This window comes from Pan paniscus, chromosome 1 (assembly GCF_029289425.2).
Source record: "Pan paniscus chromosome 1, NHGRI_mPanPan1-v2.0_pri, whole genome shotgun sequence".
Lineage (NCBI taxonomy): Eukaryota > Metazoa > Chordata > Mammalia > Primates > Hominidae > Pan > Pan paniscus.
The window spans coordinates 191,216,103-191,238,631 of record NC_073249.2 but is presented as its reverse complement, the minus strand read 5'-3'; the positions used below and the strand labels follow the sequence as shown (position 1 = coordinate 191,238,631).

General features: G+C 40.5%; 1 protein-coding gene across 1 annotated transcript in view; it reads right to left on the bottom strand.

Moving 5' to 3' along the window:
• Nucleotides 1–22,529, bottom strand: part of PSMB2 (proteasome 20S subunit beta 2) — a 42,756-nt gene that overhangs the window by 4,474 nt on the left and 15,753 nt on the right. Inside the window, exon 4 of the mRNA XM_003812572.6 lies at nt 2,960–3,122. Coding sequence (XP_003812620.1) covers nt 2,960–3,122 — 163 coding nt within the window. The remainder of the gene's footprint in view (nt 1–2,959; nt 3,123–22,529) is intronic.

The following is a 22,529-nucleotide window of genomic DNA, read 5'->3' as shown; positions in this document are numbered from 1 at the left end:
TCTATATAGAAAAACCTAAAGACCCCACCAGAAAACTCTCACATCTGATAAATGAATTCCATAAAGTTGCAGGATACAAAATTAATATACAAAAATCAGTATTTCTATACACAAACTAGCTGAAAAAGAAATCAAGAAGGCAATCCCATTTACAATAGACACAAAAATCAAAGAAAATAAAATACCTAGGAATAAATTTAACCAAGGAGATGAAAGACCTCTATAACGAAAACTATAAAACACTGATGAAATAAGCTGAAGAGGATACAAACGAATGGAAATACATCTCATGCTCATGGATCAGAAGAATTAATATTATGAAGATGACAACACTACCCAAAGAAATTTATATATTCAATGCAATCCCTATCAGAATGCCAATGACATGCCTCACAGAATTATGGAAAAAAATCCTAAGATTTGTAAGGAACCACAAAAGACTCTGAATAGCTAAAGCAATCCTGAACAAAAAGAACAAATCTGGTAGTTGATACCACTACCAGACTTCAAAATATATCACAAAGTTGTAGTAACCAAAACAGTATGCTACTGGCATAAAAATAGACACATAGACCAATTAAACAGAATAGAGAAATTAAGAAATTAAGCCACATATCTACATTTGACTTTCGATGAAGGTACCAAGAACACTCATTGGGGAAAGGACAGTCTGTCTCTTCAATAAATGGTGCTAGAAAAACTGGATATCCATACACAGAAGAATGAAACCAGACCCTCACCTCTTACCCTATACAAAATTCAACTCAAAATGGATCAAAGACCTCAATTTAAGACCAGAAACTAGAAGAAAACACAGGGAAAAAGCCTCAGGACATTGATCTGGAAAAAGATTTTATGAATAATCTCATGAACACAGGCAACAAAAGCAAAAATAAACAAATGGGATTACATCAAACTAAAATGCTTCTGCACAGCAAAGGAAACAATAGAGTGAAAAGGCAACCTACAGAATGGGAGAAAATACATGCAAACTACTCATCCAACAGGGAGTTAATATCCAGAAAATATAAGGAACCGAAATATCTCAATAGAGAACAAAAATTCATTAAAAAATGGGCATATCATCTCAACAGACATTTCAAAAGACATACAAATGGCCAACAAATACATGGAAAAAATTCTCAACATCACTAATCATCACAGAAATGCAAATCGAAACCACAATGAGGTAACACCTCATCCCAGTTAGGAATAGCTATTATCAAAAAGACAAAAAACAACAAATGCTGGCAAGGATGTAGAGAAAAGGAAATTCTTTATACACTGTTGGTAGGAATGCAAACTAGTATAGCCACTAGGGAGGACAGTATGGCGGTCCCTCAAAAAACTACAAATAGAACTACCATATGATCTGGCAATCCCACTACTGGGAATTTATCCAAAAGAAAGGAAATCATTATATTGGATGAAATCATTATATCACTGGGGAAATACTGCACCCCAGTGTCTACTGCAACACTATTCACAATAGCCAAGATATGGAACCAACCTAGGTGTCCGAGAACAGATCAATGGATAAAGAAAATGTGGTATATATACACCATGAAATACTATTTATCCATAAAAAAGGAAATACTGTCATTCAACATGAATGGAACTGGACGGTATTCTGCTAAGTGAAATAAGCCAAGAACAAAGTTAAAACACTGCACGTTCTCACTCATATGTAGAAGCTAAAAAAGCTGATCTCATAGAAGTAAAAAGTAGAATAGAGGATACTAGAGGCTGAGAAATCCTCTGTAAGGGATGGGGGACATTTGTTAAAAGATACGAAATTGGCAGGACACGGTGGCTCACGCCTGTAATCCCAACACTTTGGGAGGGCAAGGCGGGTGGATCACTTGAAGTCAGGAGTTCTGGACCAGCCTGGCCAACATGGTGAAACCCCGTCTCTACAAAAAATACAAAAACCAGCCAGGCGTGGTGGCACACGCCTGTAATCCCATCTACTTGGGAGGCTGAGGCACGAGAATTGCTTGAACCTGGGAGGCGGAGGTTGCTGTGAGCCAAGATCACTCCACTGCACTCCAGCCTGGGCGACAGAGGGAGACTCTGCCTCAAAAAAAAAAAAGATAAAAAATTATGGATAGACAGAGGAATAAGTTCTATTGTTCTATACCACTGTAAAATTACTATGGCTAACAATATATAGTTTCGAATAGCTAGAAGGAGGATACTAAATGTTCCCAATACAAAATGATAAATGTTTGAGATGATCAATATATTAACTACCATGATCTGTTTACATTACATGTATTGAAACATCATGATGTACTCTATGAATATATGTACAATTATTATTTGTCAATTAAAAAATAAAATTTTAAAAAAGCATCCCTGTATCTGAAGTTTTGCCAAACTGATGCTTTACGGACAAGTAGAGCGACGGCTTTTTCTTTCAAGAGGAGGCAGCCATTAGGTGACAACCAAGGGAAGGCTCAGATTTGTAGCCTTAGAAAGCTTTGATGTTTAAGCAAAGAAACCTTCATTTGTCATGCTGGGGACCTGTTCATCCTTGCAAGTTCCAAACAAATATACAGCTACTTGCTTTACCCACTCATTCTTTACTGAGATGCCAAAAATCTAGGCAAAGCAAAATAAGTGAAAAAACTTGAACTCTTAGAAATGAAGGATTTTAGAACCCAATAAAAATGTTTTATTCACTATGACATCTATTCCAATCCTCCTTCAAAACAAAACCCAGCTCTAGAGATATGTACTATCTCATTTTGAATGGCAAAAAATAGAACTTACATCAGCTTTTGGAAGACCCTACTGACTGACAGAAGAGTGCAGCTTCCAGAGGGGAACCTGGTTATGCTTCTTAGGATCCATCCTATTCAAGCCCTGGCCACCCAACTCCAAGGGTGGACAAACCTGGGAAGCAGCTGAGGGCAGGGCTCTGCCACTGCTCCCTCCCTAGAGTATTAATACTTACTCGGTGTGTAGTATCGGTCGAGGATACTGAGAGTCAGGAAGGCACCATAGCCGTGGGCTGCAAAAGGGGCCTTGGCCAAGGCTGCCAGGTAGTCCATGTAATACAGCGCTGGCCCTTCATGCTCATCATAGCCAGCCAGGAGGAGGTTCACATGATATGGGGTCTGCAAAGAAAAGATATGGCAAAGTGATAACTAAAGCAGAACACCAACATCTCTTCCCATGGCAAATGAGAATATTCTGACTCTTCATGAGAAAGAAAATATTAGCAGCAACTGAGTAAATCACAATGAAAGTAAAAATGTAGGGAAATCTAGAGGACCTGGAGTATGGTAACAGGTCAAGGGACGTCAGCTTGTTCTCTTTGAACGGAAGGGCATTTGGAGCACTTTAAGGTATATGAAAAAGCTGCTATCTTCTTAAAGTCTATGGATGAGAACCTGTATAAAAGCACTTCTTCAAAAGTATTTGATAGCAAAACAGAGTGACTATAGTTAATAATAGCTTGACTGTATATTTTAAAATAACTAAAAGAGTATAATTGGGTTGTCTGTCACACAAAGGAGAAATGATTGAGGTGAGAGATACCCCATTTACCCTGATGTGATTATTACACATTGTATGCCTGTATCAAAATATCCCATATACCCAATATATATATATACACATACTATGAACGCACAAAAATTTAAAATAAAAAAAAATTTTGTAAGCACTGCAAAGGCAAAGCATAGGTGCTCTTTTGTCATTCCTAATTGTTGAAACCAACAAACAATTCTGAGAATGCCAGGCCACTGACTGAAAAAAGCAGATGCTCCAACCACATCAAATGAAATAAACAAACTCAGTCTGGGCATCTGGACCAATCCCAAATGGTAAACTGCATGCCCACTACTAAAGAAACAACTTATAGCTGGGCGCAGTAGCTCACAGGTATAATCTCAGCACTTTGGGAAGCTGAGGTGGGAGGCTTGCTTGAGCCCAGGAGTTTCAGACCAGCCTAGGTAACACAGGGACTTGGTTTCTACAAAAAAACTAAAAAATTAGCCGGGCATGATGGCGCACACCTGTGGTCCCAGCTACTCAGGAGGCTAAGGTGGGAGGATCACTTGAACCAAGGAGGTCAGGGCTACCATGAGCCATGACTGTGCCACTGAACTCCAGCCTGGGTTCAAAAAAAAGAGAAAGAGAGAGAAAAGAAACAACTCATGAGGTAGGGAGGGATAGTAAGTCTCTTTCTTTGTTGTTGTTTTTTTGTTTTTTTGAGACGGAGTCTGGCTCTTGTCCCCCAGGCTGGAGAGCAATGGTGCGATCTTGGCTCACTGCAACCTCTACCTCCCAGGTTCAAGCGATTCTCCTGCCTCAGCCTCCCAAGTAGCTGGGATGACAGGCGCCCTCCACCACACCCAGCTAATTTTTGTATGTTTAGTAGAGACAGGGCTTCATCATGTTGGCCAGGTTGGTCTTGAACTCCTGACCTCGTCATCCGCCCGCCTCGGCCTCCCAAAGTGCTGGGATTACAGGCGTGAGCCACCGCACCCAGCTGTAAGTCTCAAATATTTAAATCACATCACCAGACTTAACTGAAAAGTAATTTTGAGACAAATAAAAAGCAACAAAAAATAATTATAACTTGGATTTATAGGTATCCTTTCTTTGTATTACCTGCAAATCTAAAAACATAAGTTTTATAGAGAACCATGACTGAGTCTGCATTGCTCTTCATCTCCAAATGGATGATTTTTTTTTTCTACACCAGCTGCGCCATTTACCATGTTAAATTCAGTCTGTCTATGCCCCCAGGCATCAGGGGTGGGACTTCCATTTTATATGGCTTTCTTTTTCTCTGCAGGATGTGTTTCTCCTCTTGCCTTTGCTTCAGCGGGTAGTAAGCAGGCCTTGCCCATGGATATGTCCCCATCCCTAAATTTGTGTATGTATTTAATTAAACGCACAGTAAGTGAGACACCTCATTATGAAGCATGAAGTGTAATAGCTAATGGTCCTAAAAGTGGCATTTAACATTCTTTGAACACTGATTAACACGGCCACTTGGCAGCCTTAAAAAACTCATGGTTTTTGCTTTTTTCGGGGGGAGGGGTTGGGAGGGGAGTAACAGGCTTTTGTTCTGTCGCCCAGGCTGGAGTGCAGTGGTGCAATCATAGCTCGCTGCAGCCTCAAACTCCTAGGCTCAAGCGAATTTCCCACCTCAGCCTCCTGAGCAGCTACGACTATAGGCACCTACCACCATGCCCTGCTAATTTATTATTATTTTTTTAAGAGATGAGGTCTTGGCCGGGCACGGTGGCTCATGCCTGTAATCCCAGCACTTTGGGAGGCCGAGGCAGGCAGATTACTTGAGGTTAGGAGTTTGAGACCAGCCTGGCCAACATGGTGAAATATTGTCTCTACTAAAAATACAAAAATTAGCCATGCGTGGTGGCACGAGCCTATAATCCCAGCTACTTGGGAGGCTGAGGCATGAGAATCGCCTGAACCTGGGAGGCAGAGGCTGCAGTGAGCCGAGATCGTGCTACTGCACCACTCCAGCCTGGGCAATAGAGCAAGACTGTATCTCCAAAAAAAAAAAAAGGAGAGAATGAGAGAGAGATGGGGTCTCACTATGTTGCCCAGGCTGGCCTTCAACTTCTAGGCTCAAGTAATCCTTCCACCTTGGCCTCCCAAAGTGCTGGGATGACAGTCTTGAGCCACCATGCCTAGCATGAAACTCATGTTATATACTTACTTGGAATTCTAAGCCAGCTGTGCTAAGTAGGAAGGGTTCCTAACATCGCCTGGAGATTACAGAGTAGTCCTCACCTCCAAATAAGTTTCTGTTTTAGTGATAAGACAGTGAGTAGTCCCAGACAGAAATAAGTTGACCAGCAGTCAAGACTTCTGAGAAAATAATTATCTGCCTATTGTATTTCCCAATGAGTAGTATGCGGCACTCTGCCAAGCTCTGGAATTCTCTGTGCATTCTGAGTACCTTCTTAGTAAATCTGACCTTAGGCAAAAAACTTAACCCCTATGAGCTTCTGGGGGTTTTTTTTTTTTAACATGTAAAACTGGGTTAATTAATCTTTCTCCTTTCTATCTTCTAGGAAATATAATGAGAAAAAATAATAACGGTAAAACAACCCAAACTCTGGAAGAAAAGATGCTACCAAAATTCCTACTACATAACTACATCCCAGTCTCTTTTTGAAAGCTTATCACTTTAAACAACAACAAACCTGCTTAAATTAGCTACAGATTTTAAAAATGCTATTAGTATATAAGTGTGAAAACAGTACTGCAAAATCTGGCAGACATAGAATACCTTGGTGTTCTTACAGTTAAAATTAGAAGAGAGAAAGAGGGAGGAAAAGAGGCAGAATAGCAAAGAGAAACTGGTTTCCCTCCCCAAGAGAATTAATAATAGTCTTTTACCTATCACAAAGTAAGTTAAATCTTTTTGCTAAGAGGATAATCTCTACTCTTCTCTACTAACTAGCCAGAACACTCATTGTATACTTAGCCAAGACAATTTCATCAAGTTGCAATGGTATATTAAGTATTCCCCCAGATACTCAAAGAGGCCTTGTTAGAACCCAGATGTTTTGTCTTCAATGAAGATCTTGTCCATACTATGAGATTAAATTGTTTAGAACAATAAATGTTATTTAAAATCCACTACCAGAAAATTTTAGATGAAATAGGATGTCAACAGAATTTCAAAAGCAAACTCCATCACTTAATTGGTCTATATAGTATCATTTACTCATGCTTAGGCATCTGACGCACACATATACTTACCAAAGTTGGTATTCAGAAGCTACAACTCCTGGTATTGAAGATAACTCACAAATTATTGTGTGACTTTGAATTACCAACTTTCGCATGTGTGAGATGCTTAAGCATAAATAAATGGTGTTATCTAGACTAATTAAATCAATACATCTGTGCAACAACTTGCAGTTTGTGAAATTCTTCTGACAATGCTCCACCAAAGATCTCTGGCTTGGCTGGGCACAGTGGCCCATGCTTGTAATCCCGCACTTTGGGAGGCCAAGGTGGGAGGACTGCTTGAGCCTAGGAGTTCAAGACCAGTGTAGGCAAGATGGCAAGACCCTGTCTCTATGGGAAAAAAAAAAAAAAATCTAGGTTAGGGGGCTACTTGGAAGGCTGAGGCAGGAGGATCCTTAAGCCCCGGCATACAGTGAACTATGATCCCCCCACCGTACTACAGACTGACTAGCAACAGAGTAAGACCCTATTTCTACCAAATAAAAAGAAAAGTCACTAAACAAATGTGAGAAAGCAATAAGTGCTACTTCTGAGAAGTGGTTCAAGTTTAAGTCAACTGCCAGCATCTCCATGAATGTACATCTATTGTTGCTTTTTGCTAGGCTTGGGTCCTTCTCTTTCTACCTCCCTCTAGACACAGGGTGCTAAGTAAAGAAAAGCTTAGGATACAGGCCAGGCATTCAGAACTGAACAAAGAGGAGACCAATAGCATAAATAAATAAGAAAGAGTTGGGCTGTGACTTTAGAAAAGTTAGTCATTTAATCTCTTTGAATTTTAATTTCTCATTTAAAACATGGGATGATCCCTACTACAAAAGGGTTGCTGCAGTGAGGATTCCAAAAGATAATGCATGTGGACAATAAGTATAATGCCCGAAACAGTAAAGACTCTATAAACAATGCAAGTACTCAGGAGAAGCCCAACTACTTCTGGCACTGAGATACGAGGGAAATTCCTATGTGTCTTCATAAAGGGATATGGAGGGATGTTAGTGCCCAGCACAGTGCCTGACACATGGTAGAAAAGCAGTCAGTAAATGAGTTTCCTCCTCTCTCATTCCTGGGACTCTTTCCAGGGGCCTTAAGGTAATGGTGTTCAGTGTCACAAGCATTTGTACTAGACACGTAGAGCATATCTACTTCATGGTCAACCCTCCCTAACCATGTCATTTCTTCCCTTGCAAATGTGTCTACTCTGAGTGGTAAAGCTACTTTCTAGATAGTTTTTCATCAGTTCCCTTAGTTCCCCATGATATTACATACTTAAGGATTTGCCTAATTATCTGGGGAAATGAAAACATTAATCAATAATGAGAGCACTGCCAGGGATCCTCTTGACAAAGAATCTCTTACAAAGTAATCCTTCGCAAAGATTACCAAGAATCTTTTAAAATGAAATCTCTATTCTGTACATGATATAATCTAGCCTTTGGTTGTCTCCACTATTCTAATTGTTTAGATAGTAAGTCTAAGTAGTAAGACAAAGTTTTGAGGTCCCCAAGGGGAAGAACTGCAACATACAAGACTAGGCTTCTTCCATACCATAAGCTAAGACTGAACATTATATATAGTATTGAATTAACCTAAATATCCAAACATTCATCCAAGTGAACCCAAACATTTACCTAAGATACTCTCTACCCAAAGGTCTTGGCAATCACCATCAATGGTCTGCAATGCAAACACCAACATGTTTAAAGTTGTGTCTAATTGATATACAAAGAAAAAGTTTTAAATGAACCAGCCTGGGAATTCAAAACGAACTTCAGCTTCTAGCATGAGGTACCACCAAAATTTTGCCTCTTAATAGAAGGCAGTGAGGGTGGGGTGAGGATGAAACTAGACAAATGTATCTTTTCCTCCTTTAATGAGTACATGAGTTTATTTTCACAGTGAAGTGCATTTAGGTCATTTTGAGATTTCTTCATCTGTACAATAAGGATAATAAAAGTACCCATCATTATAAGGTTGTGGTAAGGTTTAGATAAATACATGTAAAGTGCTCAGTGCAATGCCTGATATATTGTAATAATGCAGATTGACTATTACCACAACACTACCACCACCACTTTTAGGATTTGACTGCATTATCAACAGATTTGACTAGATAGTAAGATCAAGAAGTGGGCTATAGAGAGCCAATAAAATTGTCCAACTTTTGTTGGTTACTAAAAGATCAAATTTAAGAAGACAGGAGAATTGGCTGATAAGCACATCTCTTATGTACTTCTTTCCGAGACTGAAATAGACTTCTTAAAAACTTCTGAGCATCTGAGTCCCACAGAACTGAGCTCAGTGCCACTTTGGACTCTTCTACATTTGGGGGTGGGGAGTGTGCACTGCACACAGGCAAACTTTACTAAAGTTAGATGAAGTGTTCCCTTCCCTCCAACTCTTGTGCATATGACTCCTTGTATATTCCCTCTCTTATGAAAAAGAAACACTGTAGTAACTAAGAGCGTGAAATTCCATAAATTTTACAGCTAAAGAGAATGGTTGTGATAAATACACTGAAACAACAAAATCAGCGACATGAGTCTGAGCGGTGACAAGCAGCGGTGTGACATCTGGCGGAAGCTAAAGTCACAGCAAGGGGGAGAGAGGTGGGCGTGAGGAAGCATCCTGCCAAGCGTGGACACAGAAAAAGAGAGGAATTGACAGTCTTCCTTTGGAGCCAGGCCAGCCTTTGCCACCTCTAACTGAATGGGATGACACTGCTATGAGTGAGGTGCTTTGGAGAATGGTGCAATTTCTTTTTTGATGTGTTGCACCTTGGAATGCTAAGCAGTGTGTGAGGTCAGTAATTTGGAAGAAGATGCAGAACCACCAATGCGACAAATGAGTTTGTCTAGAGATGAGTGTTTTCATAAACAGACTTCTAAATATACTAAACAGAAACTGGACTTTGAAAGGAACAGTACATCTGCTATTTCTTTTAGTCCAGGGGATTGTCAAAACTGCCTAAAATTCCATCTTTAGCACTGAGAGGATTTCATGAAAATGCAATTTACAGACTTAGATGGGATAGAAAACCTCAACTAGTTTACCCAGTATCCCTTTTACAAATGTGGGGACTAAACTTCAAAGAGGAAACAGTAACTTGCCCTAAACCACACAGGTAATTAGCATCAAGGGTCAGGTCCAGAATTCAGGCCTCCCAACTGCAAGTCCTACATGCTTTTCCAGGAATTCATGCTGCCTCCACAAAATGGAAATTAGTGTAAAAATATGATTTGGTATGTAAATGCAGTTTCACACTCATATATTTCAGAATGCACTATTTTGCATACTAGCATCTACTGCTCTCTATTTCACTTATCACATCTTTATATGACCAATAACATTTTAAGGATTTTGTTTGTTTATTTTGGGAGACAAGGTCTTGCTATTTTGCCCAAGCAAGTGCAGTGGCTATCCACAGGTGCAATCACAGCACACTATAGCCTCAAACTCCTGGGCTCAAGGGAATCCTACCTTAGCTTCCCAAGTAGCTGGGACTACAGGTGGGTGCCTCCATGTCTACCTAATATTTTAAGTTTTAAAACAGCAAGTTTAAAATATCATACAATTACGACTCCTCTATAGGATCTAAAACTATGTGGTAGTTCAATAAATACCCATGATGATAGATTACCAACACCTTAACAGCTTTGCCAATCCCCAATTTTTCAATTTCACTAATAAATAAAATGAATCAATTGTTATTTTCTTACACCAATGTTCTGAACTCTGAACTTTGTTTGCCATAACTAACAAAATTCACTAGCTATCTTTTTTGGGTGGGTTTGGTGGTATAATTTTAAAATCTCAATTTCAATTTTGCTATTTTAATTAAAGAAGGACTTCATATGTGAATTGGAATCCACTATTTCAAACACCTAAAAAAATCTCAAAGATTTCAGCAACTTCCAATTATTGTGACCTAGTACCTTTCCTAGCTCTAAAAGACTATGGTTCTATGGATGGGGAAGCGGGTAGAGAACTACCTATCCTTAATGCCTAAGCAATATGGAATCATTTATACCCTGACTTTTTTTTTGAGACAGAGTTTTGTTCTGTTGCCCAGGCTAGAGTACAGCGGCATGATCTCGCCTCCCGGGTTCAAGTGATTTTCCTGCCTCAGCCTCTGGAGTAGCTGGTATTAACAGGCGCACGCCACCACGCCAGGCTAATTTTGTATTTTTAGTAGAGACAGGGTTTCACCATGTTGGCCTGGCTGGTCTCGAACTCCTGACCTCAAGTGATCCATCTACCTCGGCCTCCCAAAGTGCTGGGATTACCGGCATGACCCATCATGCCCGGCCTTGTACCCTGACTTTAATCCTCTTGGCTATATTCCTTTTTAAGGAAACCCATGTGTAGATTCAATCTCTTTTAGCTTTAAGTAAAAAATACACAGTTTATAAAAGCCTTCAACCAAATTCCATGAGTTCCCTGGGACTACGACATAGAATAATTATGAAATGGGCAGATGCCCCAACTAACTTCATTTCCACATTTGGAATGTGAATAACTTCAATAAATGTTTATTTAGCATTTATTGTATGAGAAGCATCATGCGACATGATGAAGATGGGAGTCTGGATCTGGAAGGCACTCATAAGGTAGATGTGGATAGGAAGGACTCCAGATAGAGGAAACAGTATACGTGAAGACAAAGAAACAGAGAGGAATACGGAATGTCTGGATACTGGTGAACATGGGACACATACACCTGGAGAATTAGGTGACTTCAGCAGGAAGTAGGGAGAGAAACTGGGATCACACTGTCACTGGCCTCCTAAAGAATATTTACATTAGTATGTAAACCATACAGCAACCAGTGAAAATTTGCCACTTCCATCCCTCTGCTGATCCAAGCCTTTTTTCATGACATAGCACATTGGTTAATTGGTGCCAAGGAACCCTGATGTCTCAGATTGATATTCCACCAGTCCTAGCCATTTTCCCTGCTTCTCTTAAACAGAAGACTTTTAGAAAGGAAATACAAACCAGATTGCCATTTTAGGATGGTAATTGACAGTTACATGAAAGATAGACTGGGATTAGGACTGAGAGGAAGGGCGGATGGTTAGAGGATCTACAATAGTCTACTCTAGACAGACGATGAGGACCAAACTAAGGAAAAAGTAGAGGGGGTGGAGAGAGAGGTATGAAATATGAGATATATTTAGAAGGTAGAAATGATGGAACTTCATAACAGTAGAAGAGGTGAGGGAGAAAGAAGAGTTAGGACTCTCAATAAGGGGGACAGTGGCAGTCCAAATGAAAAGAGCTCAATTTGGACCTAATGAGCTTAAGCACAGTTGTCCAAAGACAGATGGGAAGAGAAAATAGTGTATAACCCAGGTCATGAGACTGAATGAAGAGCCAGCCAGTGAAGAGGTTTCATTCATATGAACACATACACTCTCACACTCGCACATGGAAGAAAGTAAAGAAAATGATTACAACAGGACACTATGGCAAAGGTATACCTAAGTTGCCATAAGAAATTGAGGGTGACATATGTGGTGGGGGGTGGGGGAGCAAATACAGAAAAAACTTCCCTGATAAATGCTGAGTTTAACTGGCACTGAAGAGCGAGCCACGTTAGGATGTTGGTGCATTCAAGGGGGAAGACTAGCAAAGTGCTGGAGTGACAAAAGCAGAGGTGCGAGAGAGAACCCAGGGCTGGTTAGGGTCCTGTTATCTACAGTTGCCACTCAGAGTGGAGAAGGTATGGAATTGGAAGTTGAAAACAATTTTCTCTTAATCTTGTGACGGAAAAAAAGTACAAATGTAAACTGATCAAAATCAGAATACTATAATGAGCTTCACAAACAAAAAGTTAAACACCTGACTTTCTTGTTCTTTCCTGTTCCAAATGTATTTATTTTTTGTAGCACTAAAAAACAAACTGGCCCACGTTTATAAATTCTCATACTAAACTGGGAAATAAGGAGGCAAGTGTGCCTCAAACAAAGCAAACCTTTCATTTTCAGAGGACCAAGACAAAATAAAAGAAACACTGCTCTGAAAATGAGACTGTCTAAACAATTTTTTCCTTTTTCTTTTCCTTGCCTTAGGTCATTCTCCGAAAGTATATTTGGTATACCTGTTTGATGCTGGCAGATCCAAAATAAAAATATAAAAATTGTCTTTGTTTTCCTTTAATAACAATTAGCTCATGTTCAAATGTTTTTGCTTAATACACTGGTAAAAACTCATATAATGGTTGAGTTCTTGAACTTAAGCTCAGGAATGTTACTGCATTTACAACCAATATTTTAAACTTTAAAAGAAAAACATCCTTTAAATTACTACTTGGATAAACTCTGCTTTTAAATGCCATAAGTCATATAAGATAGGCATGCACTTCTGTGACAAAGCAATGAAAATCGAATGTGGCTTTATCACCTTACAGTTGTGTTACTTGAGATAGGCCACTTGGAGCCTCGAGTGCCCCATCTGTAATGTGGAGGACAGTACTGCTTGCTTGACAGAGCTGTGAGGAATTCAAGTACTCACTCGTGTTAAAGTTCCTGGAAGAAGACTTGCTAAGTAGTAGGTGCCCAATAAATGTGAATTTTACAACCAAAAAAATTTAAATATTGTGTATATTTCAATTTTTAACTAAATTAGATTTTAAAGGTCTCCTCAGTAATTCCAAAGTTACTATAAATTTTACTTCTCTAAAGCTATCAGTGACTCCAAGTTTGATTGGTTTTCCTATTACAGTTGTAACTTATTGTAATTAGAAGTTTAGAAATTTAATGAGTTGAAATGCAACATGGCACAGATGCCTTATTATACCAAATAGTTAACACAGTATTTGTTTTCTACATTAATTTTACTTGCTAATCAAAAATACTGCTTCCCCCCAAATAACGTCAAAATAAAATTGCTGATTGTGCAATGATAAAACCAACACCATGTTTGCAACAAGGACACTTGAATTCTTTTTTTTCATGAGCTGGCAGTTTCTAGGAAAATTTAAGATTCCATATACCGTTAAGTCAGTTTTTAAAAATCTCAAATGCAGAAACCATGCTTTGCTACACGCTTGCACACTACAAGGCATATATTAAGTTGTGCATGCTAAGCATGCCCATGAATATCTAATCTATGAATTCTGAACATCAAAGCTGATTCATCTCTCTGAGCTAATAAATAAGATGGTCTTCTAGAAAAGAGTAGTTAGGACTATATATGATGGTATGTTTTCAGATATCCATAGAGTATTAAGGAAATTCTGAGGAAAAGACTATTTAGGAGCCCTTCTATTAGAACCGTGTTCCCCATTAGCACCCCAGATCCAACAAAAGTTATCGCTACGGCTTTAACTGACATGCAGGCCCCTCATTGGTCTCCCCGCTTCCTTCATTCTTTCCCCAAATGCTCCATCAAAGAACAGCCAACGAGCTAATGATCTTACCAATCTCATCTGATCATGCTAACCCCCTCTTAGCCAACAGGCTTCCAGAGAGGCCCACTGCTTGTATTTATTTATTTATTTAGAGACAGAGTCTTGCTCTGTCACCCAGGCTGGAGTGCAGTAGCACAATCTTGGCTCATTAAAACCTCTGCCTCCTCGGGCGCCTGTAGTCCCAGCTACTCAGGAGGCTGAGGCAGGAGAATGGCGTGAACCCGGGAGGCAGAGCTTGCAGTGAGCCAAGACTGCGCCACTGCACTCCAGCCTGGGCGACAAGGCAAGACTGTCTCAAAAAAAAAAAAAAAACCCTCTGCCTCCTGGGTTCAAGCGATTCTCCTGCCTTGGCCTCCCGAGTACCTAGGACTACAGACACCTGTCACCATGCCCAGCTAATTTTTGTATTTTTAGCAGAGACGGGGGTTTCACCATGTTGGCCAGGCTGGTCTCGAACTCCTGGCCTCAGGTGATCCACCTGCCTTGGCCTCCCAAAGTGCTGGGATTACAGATGTGAGCCACTGTGCCCGGCTGACTTTAGATTATCGATTTTATGTATGTAGTATAAAATAAATAAATAAATATATATATATTTATATTTGTTTTTAATCAGTAGAGCCCTATTTTGTACACAGTATCGCACAACAGATAAACTTATGAGGAGGCCCAGAGAAGTATTTATCCCTGCCTTGACTACTGCTAACAAATCACTGTGCCTAACCTAACATACTTTCAAACACCTTGGTCTGTGCTTTCAGTTTGCCCTTTTGTTTCATCTTTGCATTCATGACAGCAAGTCCTTTGAGGCTCAGGTTAGGCTCTGTGCTCCCAGAGTACCCTGTGTATATGGCTATCTTAGCACTTGTCACTCTGCAGTGCAATTGACTGTTTACTTCTCCATTTCTCCATCTGAAGGCCCACATTGAGGTGTGCACCTTTGTTTCCTCAGCCCCAAGGACAATGCAGGCTGGAGACTGGCTGAATGAATATCAGCAGGTATGGAACATCCTGGCTGTAAGAAACCACATCCATCAGGAAGCGTCAGAAAAGGAAGTGTAGAATTCTGCTGGATCATTTCAGTTTACAAAGACTCAGAGACTATTATCTCCTTTCTTCTTTCCAATCAGTTAATCCTATTTGCTCTGTTGTCTACATTCAAAAGTAATGGTAAATCTGGCCCTTTTTTTTTCATTTTTAGGTTAAAAAGTAATGTTTTCCCGCCGTTTTAGTCTTCCTTTTCGTTTTCTTATAGCTTTTTATGAAATAACTCATACACATAAAAATGCATAAAATAGGCCAAGCGTAGTGGCTCATGCCTGTAATCCCAGCACTTTGGGAGGCCAAGGCAGATGGATCACTAGGTCGGGAGCCTGGCCAACACAGTGAAACCCCATCTCTACTAAAAATACAAAAATTAGCCAGGTGTGGTGGCATGTGCCTGTAGGCCCAGCTACTCGGGAGGCTGAGGCAGGAGAATTGCCTGAACCCAGGAGGCGGAGGATGCAGCGAGCCTAGACAGCACCACTGCACTCCAGCCTGGGCGACAGAGCGAGACTATGTCTCAAAAAGAAGAAAAAAAAAAGCATAAAATATACATGGTATAGCGAATGAACATAGTAAATATACACGTAACAACCTCTCAGGTCAAGAAATAGAAAAATCCACCTTTCCCCTTGTGAAAAGCCTTCCCACTGCCCTTCATTTTAGGTAACTGTTTTTTGGGAGAGAGTAAAGAAAACCTCATGAGGTTGTTGAGATCAGCCCCTAAATTCATATTCCTACATGATCTTGGGCCAGGGCAGGTAAAAAGAGGCACCAAGATGCCAGGATATTGTGTGTGTTTGTATCTGTGAGTATGTGGGAGGGCATGCCCACACCTATGCCTACCCAGGCTGGGGCAAGTGATTTAAAGCAATCTTAAAAGTTGGGGGTAAATCTGCACTTCTAATAGTAAACATTTTAAAAGTAAAAGCACATTCCTACTAAGCAGACACAGCACTATCCTGCCTTAGGCTTAAACCAAACCTTAATAGGAAATCACAAAAGTTTTAAAACACGAGTTTTAAAACAATACAAATCTAGACCAAGTATATATACTGCTTCACTCCCATTGTGGATAGGAAAGATGCTTTAAGTGAAAAGTTGGCATTATGGGGCTGCAAAATTCCAGCCATCCAATAGGCTTATTCCATTCAATGAGAACAGGGGTTCTCTGGGCTCGCAGCAGGCATCCAACAGGGTAGCACATATATGCTCTCTGAGTGAGAAAGCAACACCTTCTCACATACAACCCCCTGGAGAGAGACAGGGAAGGGGAGGGGGAAGACTTTACACCTACAAACTCCTAACTAGCTAGGGCTAGGAAAAACAGCACATTAAAAAAAAAAAAAAAGAAAAAGAAAAAAAAATTTCCTGATAAAGCCAGTAACTTTCAAATAATCTTCCCAAGTTATTTTTTTTAGGATCCTAGTAAGTGTAATGATTCAACAGCCAGTCTTTGTCTTCCTAATGGACTTAGTCAAGCTTTAACTAATGCATACGCATACTGCTTAAAAGGGCAGCTGTCAGAATGCTTACTCCTCCTAGTAGAAAAACACTATAAGCACAAAGTGTTGTCATATTAATTGAGACACCTCAACTTCAAGGCACATCTGTCTCTGGGCCTTTGGATAATCAAAATGACCACTAAAAACAGAACAGCGGTATCTCCAATGGGGCCAACATGAGCCACCCCCAATCCTAAGAGACTCCTGTGAGATGGGACCTGGGATACACATATGTTTTGCAGAATCAAACTGAGTGTCCATCTAAATGTAGCCATTTGTTTCCAGTTTTTACTGTATGTCCTGTTAAGGCTGGGAGACAAAAGTAATGAACAGACACATAACTCTTGGCCTACAGTGAAAATCCACAGTTAGCTCACTAGCTGACTAAGGTTTGGTAGGGAAGAAAACTGCTCCCCAGGTCTAAAAGGGCTGCTGCTTGCACTGACAGTCCAAGAGCTGCATAATGAACATCTTGGTTTTCGTTTTTTATTTTTGAATTTCCCCATCACCAAAAGTAAGCTGGCTCTGTCTGTCAAGATGCCCAGGCTGTGTGGCAGCAGTGTCAAAGGCTGCCTCTTGCTCCAAGGCACTGCCATCTGCAGCAGCACAACATTTTGTCTCCGGAAAATAAACACATCTGCCTTTGCCAGTGTCCTCCCACTGTGCTGCCCATCTGGAGCAGGTGAGCTGAAGGCAAGCCTCGGCATGGGTGAGACGGGGGCAAGTAGAGAAGATGAGGCCTCAAGGGAGATGGCACATGGAGGAAGAAGGCAGTGCTGCGTCATGTCACATCCTGCTAACCACATTTGCCAAAAATCATGTGAAATTACCCTTGTTAGTGATATTTCAATCACATGTAACAAATGGTTGGTAGTGTATAAGGGACAAGACCTGCAAAGTCAGGGTTTCACCTGGGCCATCTGTTCACAGGACCTCACTGATACCAATAAACAGATGATGCCTTTGTGCCAGCCACCTAAGGCATGAGAAGAATAATTCTCATGGTCAGAATAGAAGGCTCAAAGCAACAGGTTTCTTCTAGGACAGGAGCATGCTATACATGCCTACTACTAACCAGACCAAACAGCCTTGAATTAAGGCCAGAGTGTGGGGATAAGCTTTGGTCACTGCTGGAAATGACTAAGACCTGAAATCCTTTCCTACATATTCTTTCCCATTCCCTAAAAAAATAAATAAATAAATAAAAACTCAAGTCTGGTTATGGTCTTGACATAAGATTTTTAAATCATGCTATTTGGGGGCTGGAACAAACCCTAAAAACCATCCAATCAAATGCTTGCTTTCTCCCAAGGTTTTCAACTAACTCACAGCAGAGCTAGTATTAAACCTCCTGTTGCAGGGCCCTTTGGTGGTAAGGGAACAGTGATGGCACCTTTTCAAATAAAACTTTACCTAGAATTCCTATCTATCAAATAGATAAAAGCTGAGTTGAGCTATATGAAGCAGAGCTAAAGTGCTGAAAACTTGGCTGGGTGCAGTGGCTCATGCCTGTAATCCCAGCACTTTGGGAGGCTGAGGTGGGCAGATCACTTGAGGTCAGGAGTTGGAGACCAGCCTGGTCAACATGGTGAAACCCCGTCTCTATGAAAAATACAAAAATTAGCCAGGCATGGTGATGCATGCCTGTAATCCCAGCTACTCAGGAGGCTGATGCAGGAGAATTGCTCAAACCCAGGAGGCAGAGGTTGCAGTGAGCCGAGATTACACCACTGCATTCCAGACTGGGTGAGAGAGCAAGACTCTGTCTCAAAAAAAACAAAAACAAAAACAAAAACAAAAAAACGCCAGGCACGGTGGCTCACGCCTGTAATCCCAGCACTTTGGGAGACCAAGGCAGGTGGATCACGAGGTCAGGAGTTCAAGACCAAACTGGCCAATATGTTGAAACCCCGTCTCTACTAAAAATACACAAATTAGCCAGGCATGGTGGCGCACGCCTGTAGTCCCAGCTATTCGGGAGGCTGAGGAAGAAGAATCACTTGAAACTGGAAGGTGGAGGTTGCAGTGTGCTGAGATCATGCCACTGCACTCCAGCCTGGGTGACAGAGCGAAACTCCACCTCAAAAAAAAAAAAAAAGCATTGCACACTGGTCTTCCTTGGTGAGTATCCTGAAGCAGCTTCACAGAATAAAGTTTGAAAACCACTACATCAGGCTGGATATCTTTTCAACTTATTATTTCTACTGTTTACTTGCTAAGCATTTACAAATAAATAGATAAAAAGATAAATTACCAAAGGCTCATGAAACACTTCGGAAAAAGTTCTATGAAAACTCTTTGGCCAGTGTGGCAGTGAAACCCGACGATTACACATCATGGAGGCCAGCATCCTACTCTAAGCCTTGCCACAAAATTTCACGTTCCCAAGGACACCAGATTTGCCTGGTTTATACCTGTCTCTCTATCTGTTAAATGGAGATAATTTTAGGGCATTCAGATGGGCTACATCAAATATGCCACATAATTCATTTTAAGTAAGAAATAGGCCGGGCATGGTGGCTCATGCCTGTAATCCTAGCACTTTGGGAGGCCAAGGCGGGTGGACCACGAGGTCAAGAGATCGAGACCATCCTGGTCAACATGGTGAAACCCCGTCTCTACTAAAAATACAAAAAAATAGCCAGGCATGGTGGCGGGCGCCTGTAGTCCCAGCTACTCAGGAGGCTGAGGCAGGAGAATGGCATGAACCCGGGAGGTGCAGCTTGCAGTGAGCCGAGATCGTGCCCCTGCACTCCAGCCTGGGTGACACAGTGAGACTCCGTCTCAAAAAAAGAAAAGAAAAGAAATAGCCCCATAACTCATCATCCTCTGACATTAGTCAAACTGTAAGGAGAATTTGAGAAAGCAAGCCTTTTTTTTAGACAGAGTCTTGCTCTGTCACCCAGGCTGGAGTGCAGTGGCACGATCTCAGCTCACTGCAACCTCCACCTTCTGGGTTCAAGCTATTCTCCTGCGTCAGCCTCCTGAGTAACTGGGATTACAGGTGTGTGCCACCACATCTGGCTAATTTTTTGTATTTTTAGTAGAGATGGGGTTTCACCATGTTGGCCAGGCTGGTCTTGAACTCCTGGGCTCAACTGATCTGTCCATCTTGGCCTCCCAAAGTGCTAGGATTACCGGCATGAGCCACTGTGCCTGGCCGAAGAAAGCAAGCCTTGAGCATAGTATAAGCCCTTTTTCTGCTCTTTGGGGTCTAACCAACAAGAAGAGACCATCTTAAATGTACACAAGCATTTAAATAAACAACTAAACTGAAGGCTTCTGAATTTTTTCCCCATCTGTCTTTTTTCGTCTTCTGATGATTTCATGCCTTTAATTCCTATACAAATTAACATCCATTTATTAAGAATACTTCTTCCGGTATTCCATTCATTAAGAATTCCCTTCCAGTGTATAAATGCATAATTAATATTCTCAGCGGAATATACAGACCTAGCTGGATGACACTTTTTCAGCAAACACTTATTGAAAACCTACAATGGACATATATTCAAATTTATCTATATAATACTACGTGCAACTTCGACATTTTAACAAAACTGAACATTTCATGTTTCCCTAAATGCACAAATACACTTGTACATTAGTCCACTAATTAATAAAGAAGACACCATGAAAGAGTTTGATATTTGAAGCTGGAATCTTAACCTTTAACATAGTATATATGTGCTTTGGAAACATATCTAAGACAAATACTTAACATCCTTGTAAGTAAAATGGGGATAACACACATCTTATGGTGTCATAATAAGGATACTTAATAACAGATACATATGTAAGTATTTAGAATAGCACTGTCCAAGAGAACTTCTATGATGATGGATATGTTCCAGATCTGTGATGTCCAATACAATAGTTGTGGCTATTGGGTACCTGAAATGTGGCTGTGACTGAGGAACAGAATTTTTTTTTTAAGAACAAAAGTTGATTTAGCATTCAGGCAAAGTCTACCAGGAGATTTTCCACCAGAAACTGAATTTTAAGTTTTATTTAATTTTAATTAACTTAAATTTAAATAGCCCCATATGGCTAGTTGGCTACCATACTGGACTGTGTAGATCTAGAAAAATCCTAGCACATAATATATGTTCAATGTTATTTTACTTCTATTTTCCCTATCAATACCAGCATGGTGGCTTGGCGCCTGTAGTTCCAGCTATTTGGGAGGCTGAAGTGGGAGTATTGTTTGAGCCCGGGAGGTTGAGGCTGCAGTGAGCTGTGACTGTGCCACCTCTTAGGTGACAGAGCGAGACCCTATCTCAAAAAAAAAAAAAAAAAAAAAAAAGCACAACAAATGATCCCTCATGAAAAACTAACTTATAGCCATTAAATTGCTTCTTCGACCAAACAGCAATCGCAGCATAAAAACACAAGTGGGCTGGGCATGGTGGCTCATGCCTGTAATCCTAGCACTTTGGGAAGCAGAAGCAGGAGGACCGCTTGAGCCCAGGAGTTCGGGACCAGCCTGGCAACATGGAGAAACCCCATCTCTACAAAAAATTAGCCAGGCATAGTGGTATGCACCTACAGTCCCAGCTGCCAGGGAGGCTGAGGTGGAAGGATCATCTGGGCCTGAAAGTTCAAGGGGCTGCAGAGAGCTGTGGTCATACCACTGCACTCCAGCCTAGATGACAGAGTGAGATCCTGTCTCAAAAAAAAAAAGTAAGAGCTTTGCATTATTACCTCATTTAATCTTCATAATAACTTTTTGAAATTGGTAAGTAGGGAAATTAAGCTTAGAATTTGTCCAAAGACATCCAGCTAGTAAGTCAGTAAGCAAATATTCAAACCCAAGTAGTCCAATTCCAGAGACTATGCTGTTAACCACAATGCTAAATTGCCTACATTTTAATGAACCAGTTTATGTAAGATTCATTATATACTCAGTGGTAGTAAATGTCCTCCCAACCAAACCACCACACATACACAGAGCAAATTAGAAATCAAACAATTTGAGCTACAGACACAGAAGTTATACATGGTAACTGGCTGACCCAAAATGAGTCACATCTGCCAACTGGTGTGACCATATAAATATACTAAATTTGGTGACTTTGCACTTATTAGGAACACTGACAAACTATCATCTCTCTTCCCAGAATAAAACGACTAAAATATAAATTCATATTTTAGAACTAAGAATCTATTTTGATAAGGAGATGGGGGAGCAGAGATTGGACCTATTGGAAAAGCTCAGGCAGAGGTAGTCAATATTTACCAGAGCCCCATGTCACTGTCTACAAGGGATATTTGTTAAGACATCAAACATTTCTGCTAGGAGAAGATTAAATCAGATTCACTGCATTTGCATGAAGCACACTGCCATTCTTATCTCAAGTCCAAAAAGGAGCTTAATTCACTTAATGTCTGTGATATTTATGACACAGTATTTATTGTGCCCAAAGCTGGAATTCTTACTCCGGTTCTGCCTGATAAGTCAGAGGAACATTGTACATGGCAAGTCATAAAATGCTGAACACCACAGGAACTTCTGGGTGACAGAAAAACTAATATCTGACCCATTTTCCTTTCTCAAGGAGGAGTGAAGAAAAGACCACTTGGTGACAATGACTTTTTTGGAAGAGAAAAATAAATAAATAAATATATATATATATATATATATATGTGTATATATATATATATTTTTTTTTTTAAAGAAAAGGCTACTGATCTTTCACCCAGGTCAAAACAATGTATGTAAATTTGCCTCCTCCTCTCAATCCTACATGTCTCTAGCTTCTCTTCAAACTTCATGATCCCTCAGATCGTACAAGCCCTTGGTCAAAGCTAGCACTGAGAGGTACTAT